Source organism: Mus pahari, chromosome 7 (genome assembly GCF_900095145.1).
Source record: "Mus pahari chromosome 7, PAHARI_EIJ_v1.1, whole genome shotgun sequence".
In the NCBI taxonomy this organism is placed as follows: Eukaryota; Metazoa; Chordata; class Mammalia; order Rodentia; family Muridae; genus Mus; species Mus pahari.
The window spans coordinates 98,002,801-98,019,178 of record NC_034596.1 but is presented as its reverse complement, the minus strand read 5'-3'; the positions used below and the strand labels follow the sequence as shown (position 1 = coordinate 98,019,178).

Below are 16,378 nucleotides of genomic sequence, written 5' to 3'. Positions count from 1 at the left end.
CCGCCTGCCTCTGCCTCCCAAGTGCTGGAATTAAAGGCGTGCTCCACCTACCTTACTTTTGAAACAGTATCTGTTGATGGAACTGAGTCCATCAAGAAGGGTAGACTGGTTGATCAGCAAGCCCCAGGATTCTGCGAGTCCTGCCTTTCTGAATTAGGGATCACAAGGTCACATCAACATGCCAGGCCTTTTAAGCCTGGCATGGGAATCGAACTCGGGTCCTCCTGTTTGCAAGGCAAACACTTTACTGACCAAGCCCTAGGTTTGCAGATCTTTTCCTGCTTTATCTGTAATAAGAGGATGAGGCAGCAGTCTGAGACCAGAAGCCATTAAGAGTTCTACAGCTATGAGTCATGGTGGTACCTGCCCATCATCTCGGCCCCTGGAAGGTGGAGTTAGGAGGATTGCTATGAACTCCAGGCAAGCCTGAGCTCCATAGCCAGATTCGCTCTCAAACTAAGAAAAGGGAGGGAAGAAAAAGAGAGGGAGGGGATGGGCTTGGGATGGGAAACACAGAAAAGATAGTTCTTGAAAGTGGGAGCTTCTTGGTGTTTTGAGCAGCTGGCCCCAGAAGGGGCTGCCCACGCCACCCCCAAACCTCAACTAGAAAGACCTTGGAGTGTCTTTCTAGGAGGGACAGTCAAGGAGTGGAGAGTCAAGGTGTTAAAGGGAATTAAGTTTGGCCTCAATGTTTTTCCATAGAGTGCTCTGTAACCCAACTTGTTATGTAAACAAACTGTAACCTATCAGTGTAACAATCAGGAGTGGCCAACCACACATGGCCAACTGTTCAAAAACACTGTCAGATAAGGTGGTCGCAAGCCAGTTAGGCTGTCCACAGCTCACTTGTGTTTTCTATAGGCCACCTGCTGTCACTGGGAGTTAAACCTGTTCCTGTCCTTTATGTATTGTATTCTTTGCTTTCTGAGTTCCCCTATGTAGCCAGCCTGGCATGAACTCATGGCCCTTAGCACCTTCACCCGCACCCCAGTTCTGGGGCACAGGCCTACCCTATCACATATGCCTGTTACTTTCTCAGAGTCTAACTATACGGCTTTGGCTGGCCTGGAACTCTCTGTGTAGACCAGGTTGGCTTCAACTTCACAGAGATCCACTTGTTTCTGCTTCTAGCTCCTGGGTACTGGAACTACAAGCTGTCCCCTGTCTTCTGGGGGAAACAAGGTCTCATTTAGCCTAGGCTGGATTTGAACCCCTACGTAGTGGAGGATAACCTTGAATTTCTGATCTTCCTACTTCTACAGCCCAGCAATGCTTGGGTTGCAGCTGTTTGCCACCATGCCCAGTTTATATGGTGCTGAGATAGGACCCCAAGGCTTAGTGCAGGCTGGGGAAACATCCTACCAACTGAACTGCAGCCCCAAGCCCTGATTTCCATGTTCTAAGAGGCATGTATACGATGGAAGTGCACATGGACGGGAACAGATGGGTAGCTCTAAGGGCTGGAAGCCACTTCTGACTTTGAGGATCAGGATTGTGGTCCTTGTGAAGGCAAAACAACATGCTTTCTCTTTCTTCATAGTTTTAAGCATAACTGGAGGAAATCAGAAGTCGTAAAAAGCCCCGGGGGTCGGAACAGAGCCCTGGCTGGTATCCCAGTTAGCGCCAGCCTCACCTGTGACCCATGCCAAGTTACACAACCACACCCTTATGAGACCTTATCGCTCATTGTAGGATCAGAGCATACACACTACTGACCTCGCAGAGTTTCTGTGAGGCTCAAGGGAGACTCCAGAGAAGAATGGGAGGTCCCCCACCTGGTCCCTGAGCTTACCTCCCGACAATGGGTCCCTTCTATTTTACAGACTCCCTTCCTTCCAAATGGGCTCTTCCTTTTACCGAGTTCTCCTATTGGTTGGCTTCTGTGCTCCAATGTTCTGCATGTCATCATCCAATCCCTACAACCGAGAGTCCCCCCACCCTCCCTCTATGAAGAGCAAACCCGCCTCCCAGGTGTCTCCCAGCAACACCAGGTTCGCCTTCCTCCTGTACCAGAGGCTGGCTCAGGAAAGCCCAGGTCAAAATATCCTCTTTTCTCCTGTGAGCATCTCTACCTCCCTGGCCATGCTGTCCCTGGGGGCCTGCTCAGCCACCAAGACGCAGATCCTCCAGAGTCTTGGCTTCAACTTCACGCGCATTCAGGAGCCCTCGATCCACCTGGGCTTCGAGTACCTCGTCCGCTCGCTGAACGAGTGCCACAAAGGCCGGGAATTGCGGATGGGCAGTGTCCTCTTCATCAGGAAGGAGCTGCAGCTGCAGGCCAAGTTTCTGGACAGGGTCAAGAAGCTTTATGGGGCAAAAGTCTTTTCTGAAGACTTCTCAAATGCTGTCACCGCCCAGGCCCAGATCAACAGTTATGTGGAAAAGGAGACCAAAGGGAAGGTGGTGGATGTAATCCAAGACCTTGACTCTCAGACAGCCATGGTCCTGGTGAACCACATCTTCTTTAAAGGTGAGGCTGATTTGCCCTTCTCTTCCTCTTTCCTTCGTTTCTCTCTTTTTCTTTCCTTTCCTTCCCTTTTTATGTACTTGGATGTTTTTGGTTTGTTTGTTTGTTTGTTTGTTGAATAGGGCTTTAATGCATTTCAAGATGGCCTCCATCAATCTATGCAGCTGAGGATGACCTTGAACTTCTGATTCTCCTGCCTCCATCTCCTTAGAGCTGGGGTTATAAGTGTGTTCACCATATCCCATCGATGCAGTGGGGATTCAACCCAGGGCTTTGTGCAAGCTACACGCCTCTGCCACCAACAGAGACAGGACCCCAGCCCACCCCTGATTTACATTTCTTTTCCTTTTGGTGTTGTGTAGTCAAGGAAACAGGTATGTACAACAAGGTCTAGACAGCAGGGTGTGCCTGAGTCCTCGTCAGCGTTGCATGTAGCTACCTGTATGTTCTTGGCTGTCTTCTTTTCCTTCTTCCTAGCTTCCATTCATTAATCAATATGGGGCCTCATTTATCTCTGTGTTAGCATGAAGCAAGGGGCTGTCCTAAAGAGCTCTGCTAAGCAAGGAGGGCCTCAAACTGTCCTCTGGAACTATTGAGAGGAAAAGAACTTGTATTTTGGCATTGACAGTTATACTACTTCCTGGACATTTCATAGCAGTGACACACTGGGCCCTGTCTGGCCATTTTAAAACTCCAGCCAGTGGTGAGGATAGTCTTAAACATTTGAAAGGGTAGACAAACTGGTCTGTCACTCACATCTGTTTAGAGCTTTGCTGTTACAAAGCCACTGTCATGAAGGACACTGATCTGAAGCCGAATAAGTATCAGCTTTGAAGGCACATGACCCTGAGTTTGGGATCTATCTCTGCCCCTTTCTTGTTCCGCAGTCCTAAGTGTATTTCTGAGCAAGATCTGCCAAGGGCTAAGTGCCCACTCTGGGCTGGTCTCTGCCTCTTGCCTGGGCAATCACTAAGCACACACAGCCTCACAGGACCATGTCTGAAGTTGAGTGCCTGATCTTCAGAGCTGTGTGTGACACTGTGTCATGGTTCCTTCCTTCGCTCCATCCTCCCATCTTCCCAACCTCCAGTCCATCCATTCAGCTCTGCACTCACACATCCATTTTCCTATTAGCCAATCCAGCCCATCCATCTGTCTATCCATCTACCCACACATCCTCCAAACACAAAGTAAGAGGGCAAGAAAACTGGATTGCTTTCCTTTGTTGAGGAGATACCTTAATTTGCTATATATTATCCTGTTTTAGTTTATTTCTAAAGTCATATGCACAGCATAAGGCTGTTTTAAAGTGCCCAAGTGTTAAAGGGTCTTCAGTTTTGCTGGCATCTTCAACAAGGCTGCACTGCGTTGGAAGTATAGACAAGCTGATGACTGTTACACAATGTCTGTCTAGAGCAGAGGTCCTCAACTTCTGAGTTACAACCTCTTTGGAGGTCAAATGACCCTTTCACAGGAGTTGCATATTAGATATCCTGCATACCAATATCTATCATAACAGTAGCAAAATTACAGTTGTGAAATAGCAGTGAAGTAATTTTATGGCCAGGGCTCACCACAGCATGAGGAATGGTATTACAGGGTAGCAACATCAGGAAGGTTGAGCAGCGCTGGGCTAATCCTTGGCTGTCTACTAGGAGGGTGTATTAAAGAACATTGTTCTGAAGCCAAATGAGCATGAGCTTTGGAGACAGATTTCGGTTCCTTCCACAGCTCATTTTCCTCCTCAGAAGGAAGACCCCATCTCCTCAAGAAAATGAGCTGCCTCCCACAATCCCCGCTCTTCCCCAGTGTAGACCAGTAATCTACTCTGTGACTCTGCGACCTGCCTATGTTAGATGATTTACATGTCTAAATGGCAACTGAGATACGATTCCAGGCCACGTCATCCCCAGCTTTTGTGTGGAGCTAAGGTTCATTCATACTGTCTAACATTTAACAGAAGTCAGTCTTTTTCTAGCCAATTTCTGATTTCTGTACTTTCCCTTTCTTTTCTATTCCTCATTCTCATTGCTAAATGCTAGTTTGACATCGTGAACAGAAGCCGGACATTGCTCCTGCAAGGCTTGGATTCAAACATGTGAGCTAGCTCCGATCTCTCCTTAATAATAGCAGAAATATAGTTATCTGGACAGGCCACATTCTGTATGTCAGATGGTGGGTATGCGGGCTGATCCTACTTCAGGCTACTGTGAATACCTTACTGTGACGTTAGTGGACACTCATTTTGTGTGGATGCTGTTTTGAGCCTTTCAAGTGTGCACCCAGGAAAAAGCCTGCTTGGTCATATGGTAATTCCGTTCTCGGCTTTTTAAGAAGCTGGGAACTGTGTCTGCAGAACTGACAGCAGCAGTGACTCAGGGATCCAGTCTTTCTCATGTTCTCACCGCTATTGCTTTCTTTTCTAAATTTTAGTTTATTTATTTAGTATGTGTGTATATGCATGAGTGCACATGCATGTGTATGTGTGTGTGTGTGTGTGTGTGTGTGTGTGTGTGTGTGCTTATGCATGCATGTATCAAAAGAACATATAGGACTAATTCTCTTCTTCCATCACCAAGGATTGAACACAGGTTGTTAGGCTTGGCCGGAGACACCTTTATCTACTGAGCCATCACACCAGCCCTAGTATTTCTTATTATCCATCTTTCTGATGACAGCCATGGTGCTGAGCAGTGGTAACTCATTATGGTCTCGCTCTGCATTCCCTAATGACTAATGGTATTTGCCATCTTTCCTCGGGCGTATTGGCTCTGTAAACAGTCTGTCTCTGGACATTAAAATTTTAAGCTCGTTCTTTCCACCTCAGTTTTCAATTGCAGAGCTGAATGTATTCGTACAGAAGATAGGGTACCCGGGTGTCATTTCGCTGTTGGTGTCTGTTTATCTTCTCTGCTTTTCCTTCTCTGTGCCTCCATATTGCCATCCATTCTGTTGAAATATTTTCGAGTTTACATTTTCCAAGCTTTTAATTCATTTTTCTTTCACTATCACTTTTCTTTCCTAAGGTTGACCCGGAGGTTGCAATTGGCATGGAAATTTAATCTAGTTCATGTTTATACTAATCATCGTTCCAATAGTTATAATTTTTTAATCAGTGGTTACATTTCTTCCATCTCTCTAATGTCATTGTCATAAATCATACTTCTGCACATGTGTTCCCAACAATATAGATTTATTATGATCAATTAATTTTGTTTTAAAAGGAATTTGTTTTGTGTTATATGCATGAGTGTTTGTCTGCATGTATGTGCACCACAGTGAGCCATGCCTATAGAAGCCAGAAAGGGACACCAGATCCCCAAGTACTGGAGTTATATTCAGTAGTGAAGTGTCATGTGGGTGCTGGGAACAGAACCAGGGTCCTCAGCAAGAGCAATCAGTGTTCTCTACAGCTGAGCCATCTCTCCAGCCTTAGAGAGGACAGCATAACAGGAAAACCTGTTTGTCTAGATATCTTCTTTATTTAGGGACAGCATCTCACTCTATAATCAAGAACATGCCTTCTCCATCAAACTGGGCTTGAACTTACAGCACGCTCTCTGCCTCTGCCCCCAAGTGTTGGAATTATAGTGTGCACCACTACACCCACCTCCAAATCACTCATGCTGTCTCCCATGTTTCACACCATCATTTCCTTTTCTGGAGTGAATCCCCATCACTGTCCCATCCTGACCACAGACACCTCTAGCACTGGCAAAAGCTCATGTGCTTTCCTTTGGTTCTACTGCTGTTCAAGACTCGTATTTTCTGATAAGAAACCATCTGCTCATGTTGTTGAGTTCATCTCATATGTGAAGTTTCTTCTTTGCCTTTTGACCGACTATGATACCTCTAAGTGTGGGATCGTTAACTGCATTGGAAGGTTTCTCTAAACCGAGTTTTGGGAGCTTCTGAATGGTTGCTTCTTCCCGTGACCACTCTCTCTCTTTCCTTTCTTCTTCTTTTGGGAGTTCCACGATGTGTGTATTGCTCTGCCTGAAGGTGTATCCCAGCTTTTCATTTTCCTCCATCTTTGTCTCAGTACTCCTCATATTACAGACTTATTGATACATTTTCTAGCTCAGTGTTTATTGTCTTCTGTTAGCTCTCATCTGCTGTTGAATCTCTCTAGAGAAACTTTCATTTCTGTTACCATATTTTCCCATTCTACTCGATGACTTCGAATCATTTCTCTAATTGCAAGCAAAAGCTTATTAAATACAGTTTTTTTAAAAAGCTCCTTGAGGATGTTCAAAATAGCTGCTTTGACACATTTGATTAATGAGGCCCTTATCTGGTTCTCCTTTGGAACATGTGCTCCCCACTTCCTAAAGTTTGGGGCATATTTTCTTGTTTCTTTTCATATTGAATTTTTTTGTTTGCTTTCTTTAAAACATCTAAACATTTATTTTAGTTGTGTGTATGCACATGTGTGTCGTGTGTTGAGTATTTATGGATGCTTATAGAAGAGGACATCAGATCCCCTGGAACTGGAGCTACGGGCAGTTGTAATCTAGGAGCTGAACTGTGTCCTCTGTAAGAGCAGGGAGAGTTCCTAACCTTAGAGCCATCTCTCTATCCCCTTCATATGTTTTCAGCCCAACAATCTTTTTTTTTTTAATTTTTTATTATTATTATTTTCTTTATTTACATTTCAAATGCTATCCCGAAAGTTCCCTATACCCCACCCCTGCCCCTGCTCCCCTACCCACCCACTCCCACTTCTCGGTCCTGGCCTTCCCCTGTGCTGGGTCATATAAAGTTTACAAGACCAAGGGGCCTCTCTTCCCAATGATAGACGATTAGGCCATCTTCTTCAGCCCAACAATCTTAATAATGTAAATCTATTCTAGACATGAACTACTTCCCCTTCAGAGGGTTAATAGTTGCTGTTCATTGTAGCAACCTGTAGGTTCCTGTTTCTTCAGAATGGATTCTTTAAAGTCACAGATGTCTTCTTAGCTGGAAGGAGGATCTCCCAATCTTTGCAGAGGATCACTGTGTGCATATTATGACTTACCATCCACACTCGGCTCACAGTCTGTAATTTTGACTCGCCCTTTATTTTCTGTCTGTGCACCCCCAGGCCAGCTGTCAGTGAGAGCTCTGAATTGCCCAGATAGTTTCCAAGCTGCCTACAGCTTTACTCATGTCTGGGGCCTCTTTGTGTTGAGATATGGGGGAGGTTTCCAAATCTCCTGTAAACATTTGATTCTTTAGACATTTATTTGTTTATCTCTCTGTCATCTTATCTCTTATCCATCCTCCAGCCAGGAAGGGAGGACACTTGTCTGTAATTGCATGTGAAATACACTCCCACACCTCTAGGGAGAAGGCAGTAGGCACTGAGTGTGCCTCAATCGGTTGTGTGAGTGGAGGCTACCCATTACAACTCAGCCATTTGCCTTGAATGACCTCTCCTTGGGTCACCACAGCCGACTGGGACCATGTTTAGGGAAGGGTGGACATGCAGAGGGACTTGCTTTGTCAGTTTTGTTGACAGGACCTTCCTCCTCTTTTCTGTTTGCGGTGTGGTTAGTGCATTTATTTGTCTTGACAGTTATGTACTGCTGGAGGTGTTTCAGAGTTCCGCCTGCTTGTCTTGGCAAATGTCCTCGGGGAGATGATATTTGCCTTGGCTGAACCCCAAGTCAGATTAAATACTGGTGGCTTTTATACGTCATTCTTCTGGTGTTGCAGGAGGCAGGTCAGATAAAGACCTGAGAATGAGTCTAGGACTGTTTTTGTTTTGAGATATGTTTTCTCTGTGTGGCCTCAGATAGCCTCAAACTTACAATCTTCCAGCCTTGGCCTCCCATGTTCTGGAATTGCAAGTGTGAGCCACTATGCATGACATAAGAATGAGTCTTTAGAGTATTCCAGCCCCATCTGGATTTCACTGTAAATGTGGGGCTGTGATTTTTCAAGACTTTACAGAAGGAAGACTGAGGTGTGGTACTAGAGCCTGTTGGAATGCCACAAACTTTACCACTTCTAACGAGACCCAGTTTGGTTTTTTTAATATCTTGTTTCTCAGCTGTAAGCATCTGAGGATTTTTCAGAGTTCTAAAGGAATTGATTTTGACTACTGTTGGCAGGTGTGTGTGTGTGTGTGTGTGTGTGTGTTTATATGTATGCAAGTGTGTATATGGTGTGAGTGTAGTGTTTGGTGTGTTTGTGTGCATATGTGGTGTAATTTTTATTGTATATGTGCAAGTGTATATGGTCTGTGGGGATATACATAGTATATGTTGTATACTTCCTACATGTAAAAGTCCGTGTAGGAGTCGGGATATGTGGTATGTGTGGTATTTTTGGGTGGGTATGCAAATGCATATATGGTATGTAGGGTGTATTTATGTGTTTGTGTGTACAGGTGGTATATGTGTGTGGTATGTATATGTATGTAGTATATGTGTGTTATGTATAAGCAGGGAGTGAATGTGTGATATATGTGATGCAAGTGTTTGTCTCTTCTCTATATGTAGTGTATTATATGGTGTGAACATGTATTATGTATACATATATACATATATACATATATACACATATACATATATACACATATACACATAAACATATATACATATACATATATACATATATGTGTGTATGTGTGGTATAGAGTGTGTATATGGTATGGTATGTGTATAAAGGGTTTGTGTGTGGTATATGTGTGTTATATGTATGTGTGTATGTAAGATGTATATTATGTACATATGTGTGTGTTGTGGGGGCAGTGTATGGTATGGTATATGTGGTAAGTATACATGTGTGTGTTTGGAATCAAAGTCTGGGCCTTGCAAAGCTAGTTATAGTGGTTTTTATGGAAAACTGAGTTTTTATAGGTCCTCATCTGCCTGTTTTTACCTGTCAGCTTTCAGGGATGTAAAGCCCCCTCTTCTTGTGCATTGACTTAAGCCCTCCCTTCTTTTGCACTGATGTAAACCCTCTCTTCTTTCTCCATGCTAGCCAACTGGACCCAGCCCTTTAGTGCTGCAAATACAAACAAGAGCTTCCCATTCCTTCTGAGCAAGGGCACCACTGTGCATGTTCCCATGATGCACCAGACCGAGTCATTTGCTTTTGGAGTGGACAGGGAGCTGGGCTGCTCTATTCTGCAGATGGACTACAAGGGAGATGCTGTGGCCTTCTTTGTCCTCCCTGGCAAGGGCAAGATGCGGCAGCTGGAGAGGAGTCTGTCTGCCAGGAGGCTAAGAAAGTGGAGCCGCTCACTCCAGAAAAGGTGAGCATCACTGTCAGCTTGTAGGGAGCTGTTCATCCGAGGGTGGGGAATGTGGTGGTAGCTGTTCAGTGATAACTCCTGTGTACCAAGCCTCCTCTGCCTGCCGGACAGTGATTTGGTACTGTGTCCATACAGTACCACATGAACATCATCGTCAGCTGGTACACAAACAGCTTCCTCATCCTCTCCTTCCATCATCCCCGATGGAAACAGGCTCCTTGAGGGTGAGTGGATGCAGTGGTTACCTTACTGTCACTGGGACAAAGCACCAACCAAAGGCAACTTAAGGAGGAAAGAACTTACTTTGACTTACAGGCCCAGAGGATGAAAGTCCACCATGGCGTAGAGTGTAGGCTCAAAGTGGTAGGCATGGTGACCGGAACAGGAAGCTGAGGGATAACCCCTTTCACTACAAGCATGAAGCAGAGCATGAACCAGGAGTGGGGCAGAGCTGCAAACACCACCCCAGTGAAGTATTTTCTCCAGCAAGGCTGTACTTGTCATAACCTCTCCAAGTGGCGCCACCAACTGAGGACCAAGCATTCTGATGCCTGAGTCTGTGGGAGACATTTCTCATTCAAACCACCACAGAGAATCACGCAAGGCCGCACACGCAGAGCTTTTAAGTCCAAGCAGAGTTCACTCCAGAAACCAAGTCTTACTGAATCCCATAAAACTGTTTTTATAAAAGCAAGCGAGCAAACCAACTGAAGTCTTGGTACTCACTTGTAGACAGAGGAGCACAATGCCGCTGAGTCACTGAAGGTAGAAGTTGCTGAGTCACTGAAGGTAGAAGTTGCTGAGTCACTGAAGGTAGAAGTTGCTGGGTCACTGAAGGTAGAAGTTGCTGAAGCTGCATTACTCCTTAGAAAGTGGTAGGGAGTATCTGGGAGGTAGTAAGTGCCTAATAACAGCGATGCTGTTAGCACTGTATATATTGTAGAGAGTATAAGCAGATTAATGATATGATATGGGAGATTATTGAATATTTATTTTTAGTCTCTTCACATGACTCCGTGGCATCTTCATCATCCTCCGTGTTTGTCATCTAAGAGGAAAGGAAAGGTGAGGCTTAGAACAGTAGTCATTTAAGGAAGATGAGGACCAATGTCCTGGGAAGGGAAGGAGAAGTACCCGGGAGCTTATGACCAGAGGGAGCCTGCTTTCATCTGGGGAATGCATCAAGGGTGCAGTGATGACACCAGCCACAGGCATGGACCTGGGAGACAGCCAGGGTCTGGGCTGGGTATTTCCAGACTCCTGGCTTTTTATTCCAACGGGATATAAGACCACATAGATTTCAAAACAGCAAGAAAACTTCCTTCAAAGCAAAAGCGATAATGCAGATCGAAAAGAAACGGAGTGGCAAGGTTACAATGGACCACACAAGTGAGGCTTCTCCAAGTCCCCAAGTATTGTTTGGGGCTCCCTTCTATGAGTCTCAAGAGGAGGAGGTTGGGTACTAAGGGCATAGCAAAGGCGGTTCTCTGTTTTGATTGGTAGGTTAGGTCAGGTCATCAGTCATCTGTTTGCTGTTCACGTCCTTCTCACCATGCATCTTGTTGTGACCATATGCACACACGGTGGTGCACAGAATAAGATGGTAAATACGGAGTTCTCCCTAAAAGCTCACAGAATTTGCCTTATTGCATGTGCACCCGAAGCAGCCTCGGCCAGATGGTCCATTGCCCACACACAATTCTTGAGTGTGTTCTAAGACATGTTACCAAGGAGTTCTTAAGGGAAGTAAATTATGCCATCGATTAACGCAAGTATATATGCAACTTTGTGCAAGTTGGGGTTCCTGGGTGGCTAACATTGTCTGGAGGGGTAGTGTGCACAGCTCAGATCAAATGGATTCCAAGCTGTTCCCTTTATGTTACCTGCCTCAGAGGGTACATGAAGACAGAGAGGCTGTGGTGGGGGTGCTTCTGATAGAGGCACAGCACTGACAGAGGCGGAAGGTGGAGACTCAAGGCGTGTTGCAGGCTTGTCAGGGTTTCTTCTCCTCTCCCGCTGCACTGGTACTGGGTGAAGGAGAAAGACGAGGCCTTCGGGAGGTCGCAGGAAGGCAGAACACAGAGGGAGCCAGCAAACCCAGAGGTGGCCAGGCCAGGAGAAGGAGTTGTCTGTGGTATTAAATGTCAGGGAGGTTTATCAGCTGAGGACTGAGGCATCTCTCCAGGGGCTTGTGCTTTTCTTTCTGTGAGCAACTAAGTACGTAAGCACAGGCAAAGCACTGCAATTAAGCCTAATGATCTTTAAAAATAAGAGAAATGGTATTGAATGTGCTCAGGAGAGCAGCCCATGGTAAATGCTCAATAGAAGAGAGGTGTTTGCTCTGGCGTAGGAAAGCCATGACAGAGGAAGAAAACATCCCAAGCTGTAGGACTTGTGCTGACCAGTGTGGTAGCCTCTGGTCACTTAAATTTAGTAAAATGGAATAAAATTAAGGACAGTGAGATGGCTCAGTGGGTACAGATTCTGGCTTCCAAGCCAGACAACCTGAGTTTGAACCCCAGGATCCACAATTTAGAAGACTGACTCCCAAAGGTTGTCCACACCACATAAACACACACACACACACACACACACACACACACACACACACACACATGCATACACACACACTACACACAGAAACACATGCACACGCCCTTGCACACATGTGACACTGAACCCCATCAATCAATCAGTATAACAAATTAATTAATTAAAGTAAGAGTTTAACTCAATATAGACATGCGTCAAATTGTTCAGTAGCCACAACGGCAAGCATATTGGACAGGGCATATGTAGGTATATTCCCAGCAGAGTACAACACTCTGTGGGGTTTTGTCACCCTGCGGGATTATCAGGGAGTCCTGCTAGGCAGGGCCAGGCGATGTGGCTGCTACCATCACTTCCTGATGTCCCTACTAATGTCAGCTGTGGTACCTATGCTGATTGATCATCTCACTTCCGGTCCTTACTTGATTATAGGATGCTCATGTTTTATTCCGATCCCCAGTGATGAGCTTGCTCAGCTGGGAGGCTCAGAGACAGAGCAGCCTGGTGCTTTGGGACTGGGGTCAGTGGACTTCTCTGCCACTCAGGAACAGGGCTGGAGAAAGCACTCTCCAGAAGTGACACATGCAAGTAGAGATGGGGATATCCTAACCTTGTCTCTTCCCTTTTTATTCTCCATAGATGGATCAAGGTGTTCATTCCAAAATTTTCCATCTCTGCTTCCTACAACCTGGAAACCATCCTCCCCAAGATGGGAATCCGCGATGCCTTTAACTCAAACGCTGACTTCTCTGGAATTACAAAGACACACTTCCTGCAGGTTTCTAAGGTAAAGTGATGGAGATGTGTTCAAGAAAGTCCACACCAGAAGACACAGCTAAGAAAGGACTCCCAACTTACTGTGAAGGTCACAGTCTAGAGAGGACGAGGTGTTTAACAGCCAAAGGAAAGGCCAAGCCTTGTGGCTGCCAGGCCTGGGCCACCATGGCCACCACAAACTGACTCACAGATACACATAATCCCTCTTCAAGAAAATAATCTGTGCTTCTTTTAAAAGCAGATCTGTTCCTAGCAAGCAACATGGTTGCCATATGTCTGCAGTGGGAGACAAATAGGCATCCAGCATCTCTTCCTTCCCCACCATCACTGAATTCCCAAACAGACGTTAAGGCAGCCTCTGCTCAGGTGCCTTTTGTACCTCTAGATGTGGCTTTTGTCCTAAAGGAGGAGGGATGGGTCTAAAAGGCCAGATATTTTGGTCCTCTTGTGAGAAATTATTGACTTCAATTCCCACGTGATATGGCAATTGTTGCATCTGAAATTGCTTAGCCTGGCAGTACAATCTGGTGTCCCATGTCCTCATGCCCCACAGAAAGTCTCTTCATTTACTGGGTTGTCTATCTGTCCACATCCAGGTCCATACTCACCAGGTCTTTGATCTGGTTAATTTATATGTTTATTTATGAGTTAATTTGATAATGGTGGTCAGATATTTTTCTGAGAACATTTTTATCATTGGTCCCCAGGGTAAAAAGACTGAGAGGTCTCCCATGGGACATAATGAGCCCAATAGAGCTTTACCCACAGGGAACACTCCTATGCATCTGAAAAGCTGTCCTCATGGGTGGTTCCCAGCCCATGGTGCATCTTGGCTGTTGGTCACAGGCTGAGAGCTAGAAGAGAAAGCAGCATCAGCCTTTGGTAGCAGAAGGCTCAGGACACAGCTTCTCTGGGAGCCACTGACACCTATCCTCCCATTACAGGCTGCTCACAAGGCTGTGCTGGACGTCAGCGAGGAGGGGACAGAAGCCGCAGCAGCCACCACCACCAAACTTATAGTCCGCTCCAGGGACACCCCGTCTTCCATCATCGCCTTCAAGGAACCCTTCCTGATTCTACTTCTAGATAAAAACACAGAATCCATTCTCTTTCTAGGGAAAGTTGAAAACCCCAGGAAGATGTAGGTTGGAGATGAACTGTTGGCTGGTCTCACACTGATCATGCGCAAGACATAGGTGTGTGTTGGAAGACACTTGCAGGGTGATATCAAGACTCGATTCCTTGCTTGAGGCCCCTTTGACTCCAACAGGAGCCTGTTGGGCCTCAGGGATAACACACGGGGGCCCAATCATAGAAGAGACAGCAGGGCCTGGTCACCCTGCCAGTGGCTTCTCCCACCTGTTTTCCCACAAAGCCTTTTCCTGGAATGTGGCAGGGCAGGCAGGGCTCCATTCTAAGAGTTCCTCAGAGCTCTTAGAAATAATGACGCACAGGACTCAGTACCTTTGCTTTTATGGCTGGCTCCCAGCACTGCATTCAATAAACCTGACATGTGGACTCAGTGGCAACAGACTTCCCCCCCCTCCCTCCCCCATCACCAGGGCCCTAAGCTGAAAATGAGGGATTGCCCACTTCTGAGTGGCTGGGTGACATTCAGTGGTGACATTGAGGTATCTATGTGGTGTATTCATTCTCTCATTTGCTCAGTTGAGCTCCTCAGTGGCTCTTGGCATGCTGGGTCTAGATGAGAAAGAGAAAGAGAGAGAGAGAGAGAGAGAGAGAGAGAGAGAGAGAGAGAGAGAGAGAGNTCAGTTGAGCTCCTCAGTGGCTCTTGGCATGCTGGGACTAAATGAGAGAGAGAGAGAGAGAGAGAGAGAGAGAGAGAGAGAGAGAGGGAGAGAGAGAGAGAGAGAGAGAAAGAGCACTCAATATCGATGAAATGTGAACAAAGAGGTTGTAACAAATTAGGGTAAGTGTAAAGCTGGGTAGGATAATGGGACACTCACAGGAGAGGCATGGGAGGGGCAGTAGGAAGGCCCTGTGCCTGGAGCATTGTGTGTTATAGGGGTGCAGGTAAATGGAGAGAACACACAGGGGAACACACCCTGCCTGGGAAGGTGCCTAGGCCAGGTAAGGGATGGGAACAGGAAGCTCACTGGGTTTCTTAAGCAGGGACATATCAAGTGTCAGTGCAGAATGGGTTATAAGGACCTCTCCAATGTGGCCACCTTTCTGGCCCCAAGACACCCTGACTGTGGCTGTTTATAGTAATAACAGCCTGGCATATCCTGAAAGCCATCCTGAATGCCCCCTGGGCCCTGGAGGCAGAGGCAGCTCCCTGCCTTGGCCTCATTCCCCACTGTCCCTTCTGCCCCGCCCCCACTGCCAGGTGTCCTGTGTGGGCTCCTGGCCACTTCATTTCACAGCACTGGCAGGTCCCCTGCATCCTTTAGTAAAGCTCAGGTTCCTTTTCTGAAGGCACTGGTGTCCCCCACCCCCACCCCCCAAGTCCCAAATGCTGGGTTTCCCAGGCTGTTACATGGAAAAAAAAAAAAAAAAAAAAACCAGAGAGACATATGCAGGCTTACAGAAGAAAGTTGGGTGGCGGCACCCTCTGCTGGGCAGCACACAAAGTGCAGGTTATGTAAGGTGTGAATTGGAAAACCTTGTCCCCATGGGCTGGTCCATGAGTTCAAAAATCATCAGTAACAGAACATCAGGAATGACTAAGCTTGGCATGACTGTCCTATCAAATTTAACTAACAGTATTCTAAAGGCAGATAGCACTAATAGAAACCAGGATGGCAACATTAGGCATCTAAATGAACAGTTCAACTATAGATTCCCAGTACTGAACCCAGAGTGCCAGGCTCTGGGCTGTTTACAGAGGCACATGTCTGATGTTTCTAGCTGAGACGGTCAGGACTGACCATCATCTCCACAGAGAGAGCTCCTGGGCATGTCCATGAGGGGTCATGTAGGGGTGGTTCACTGAGGTAGGAAGGCTTGATTGTCGAGGGGTACCATTCCATGGGCTGCATCTCAGACTAAATGCAAAGGAGAAATCCAGATGTAAGCATTCGTTACTCTCTTCTTTGTGTCTATGGATGCAGTGTGACCAGCTGCCTCAAGCTCTGGCCACAGAGACTTCTCTGCACTGTACCCTTGATCCATGATGCAGAACAGACCTTTCCTTTCTTATGCTGATTTTCCCAGGTTGTTTATTGGTCATGACCACAAGACGAGTCACTATTATTCCAGCCAAGCTCTATGTCCTACACACCAGATGTCTCCTCGATGAGCCATTGTTCTTTGTTTAAACCGTTTGCTGTTCCTGCTCCCTGTATATTCTGCTTGAGCAGGGTGTGCAGAACATG

The 16,378-nt window shown here is 46.2% G+C and overlaps 1 protein-coding gene across 1 annotated transcript in view; it reads left to right on the top strand.

Annotated features, from left to right (window-relative positions):
- Window positions 1-14,561, top strand: part of LOC110324891 (serpin A9) — a 17,631-nt gene extending 3,070 nt beyond the window's left edge. The window contains exons 2-5 of the mRNA XM_021202622.2: window positions 1,824-2,470; window positions 9,440-9,713; window positions 12,903-13,050; window positions 13,985-14,561. Coding sequence (XP_021058281.1) covers window positions 1,840-2,470; window positions 9,440-9,713; window positions 12,903-13,050; window positions 13,985-14,185 — 1,254 coding nt within the window. The 5' untranslated portion in view covers window positions 1,824-1,839 and the 3' untranslated portion in view covers window positions 14,186-14,561. The remainder of the gene's footprint in view (window positions 1-1,823; window positions 2,471-9,439; window positions 9,714-12,902; window positions 13,051-13,984) is intronic.
- Window positions 14,562-16,378: the final 1,817 nt, after the last annotated feature.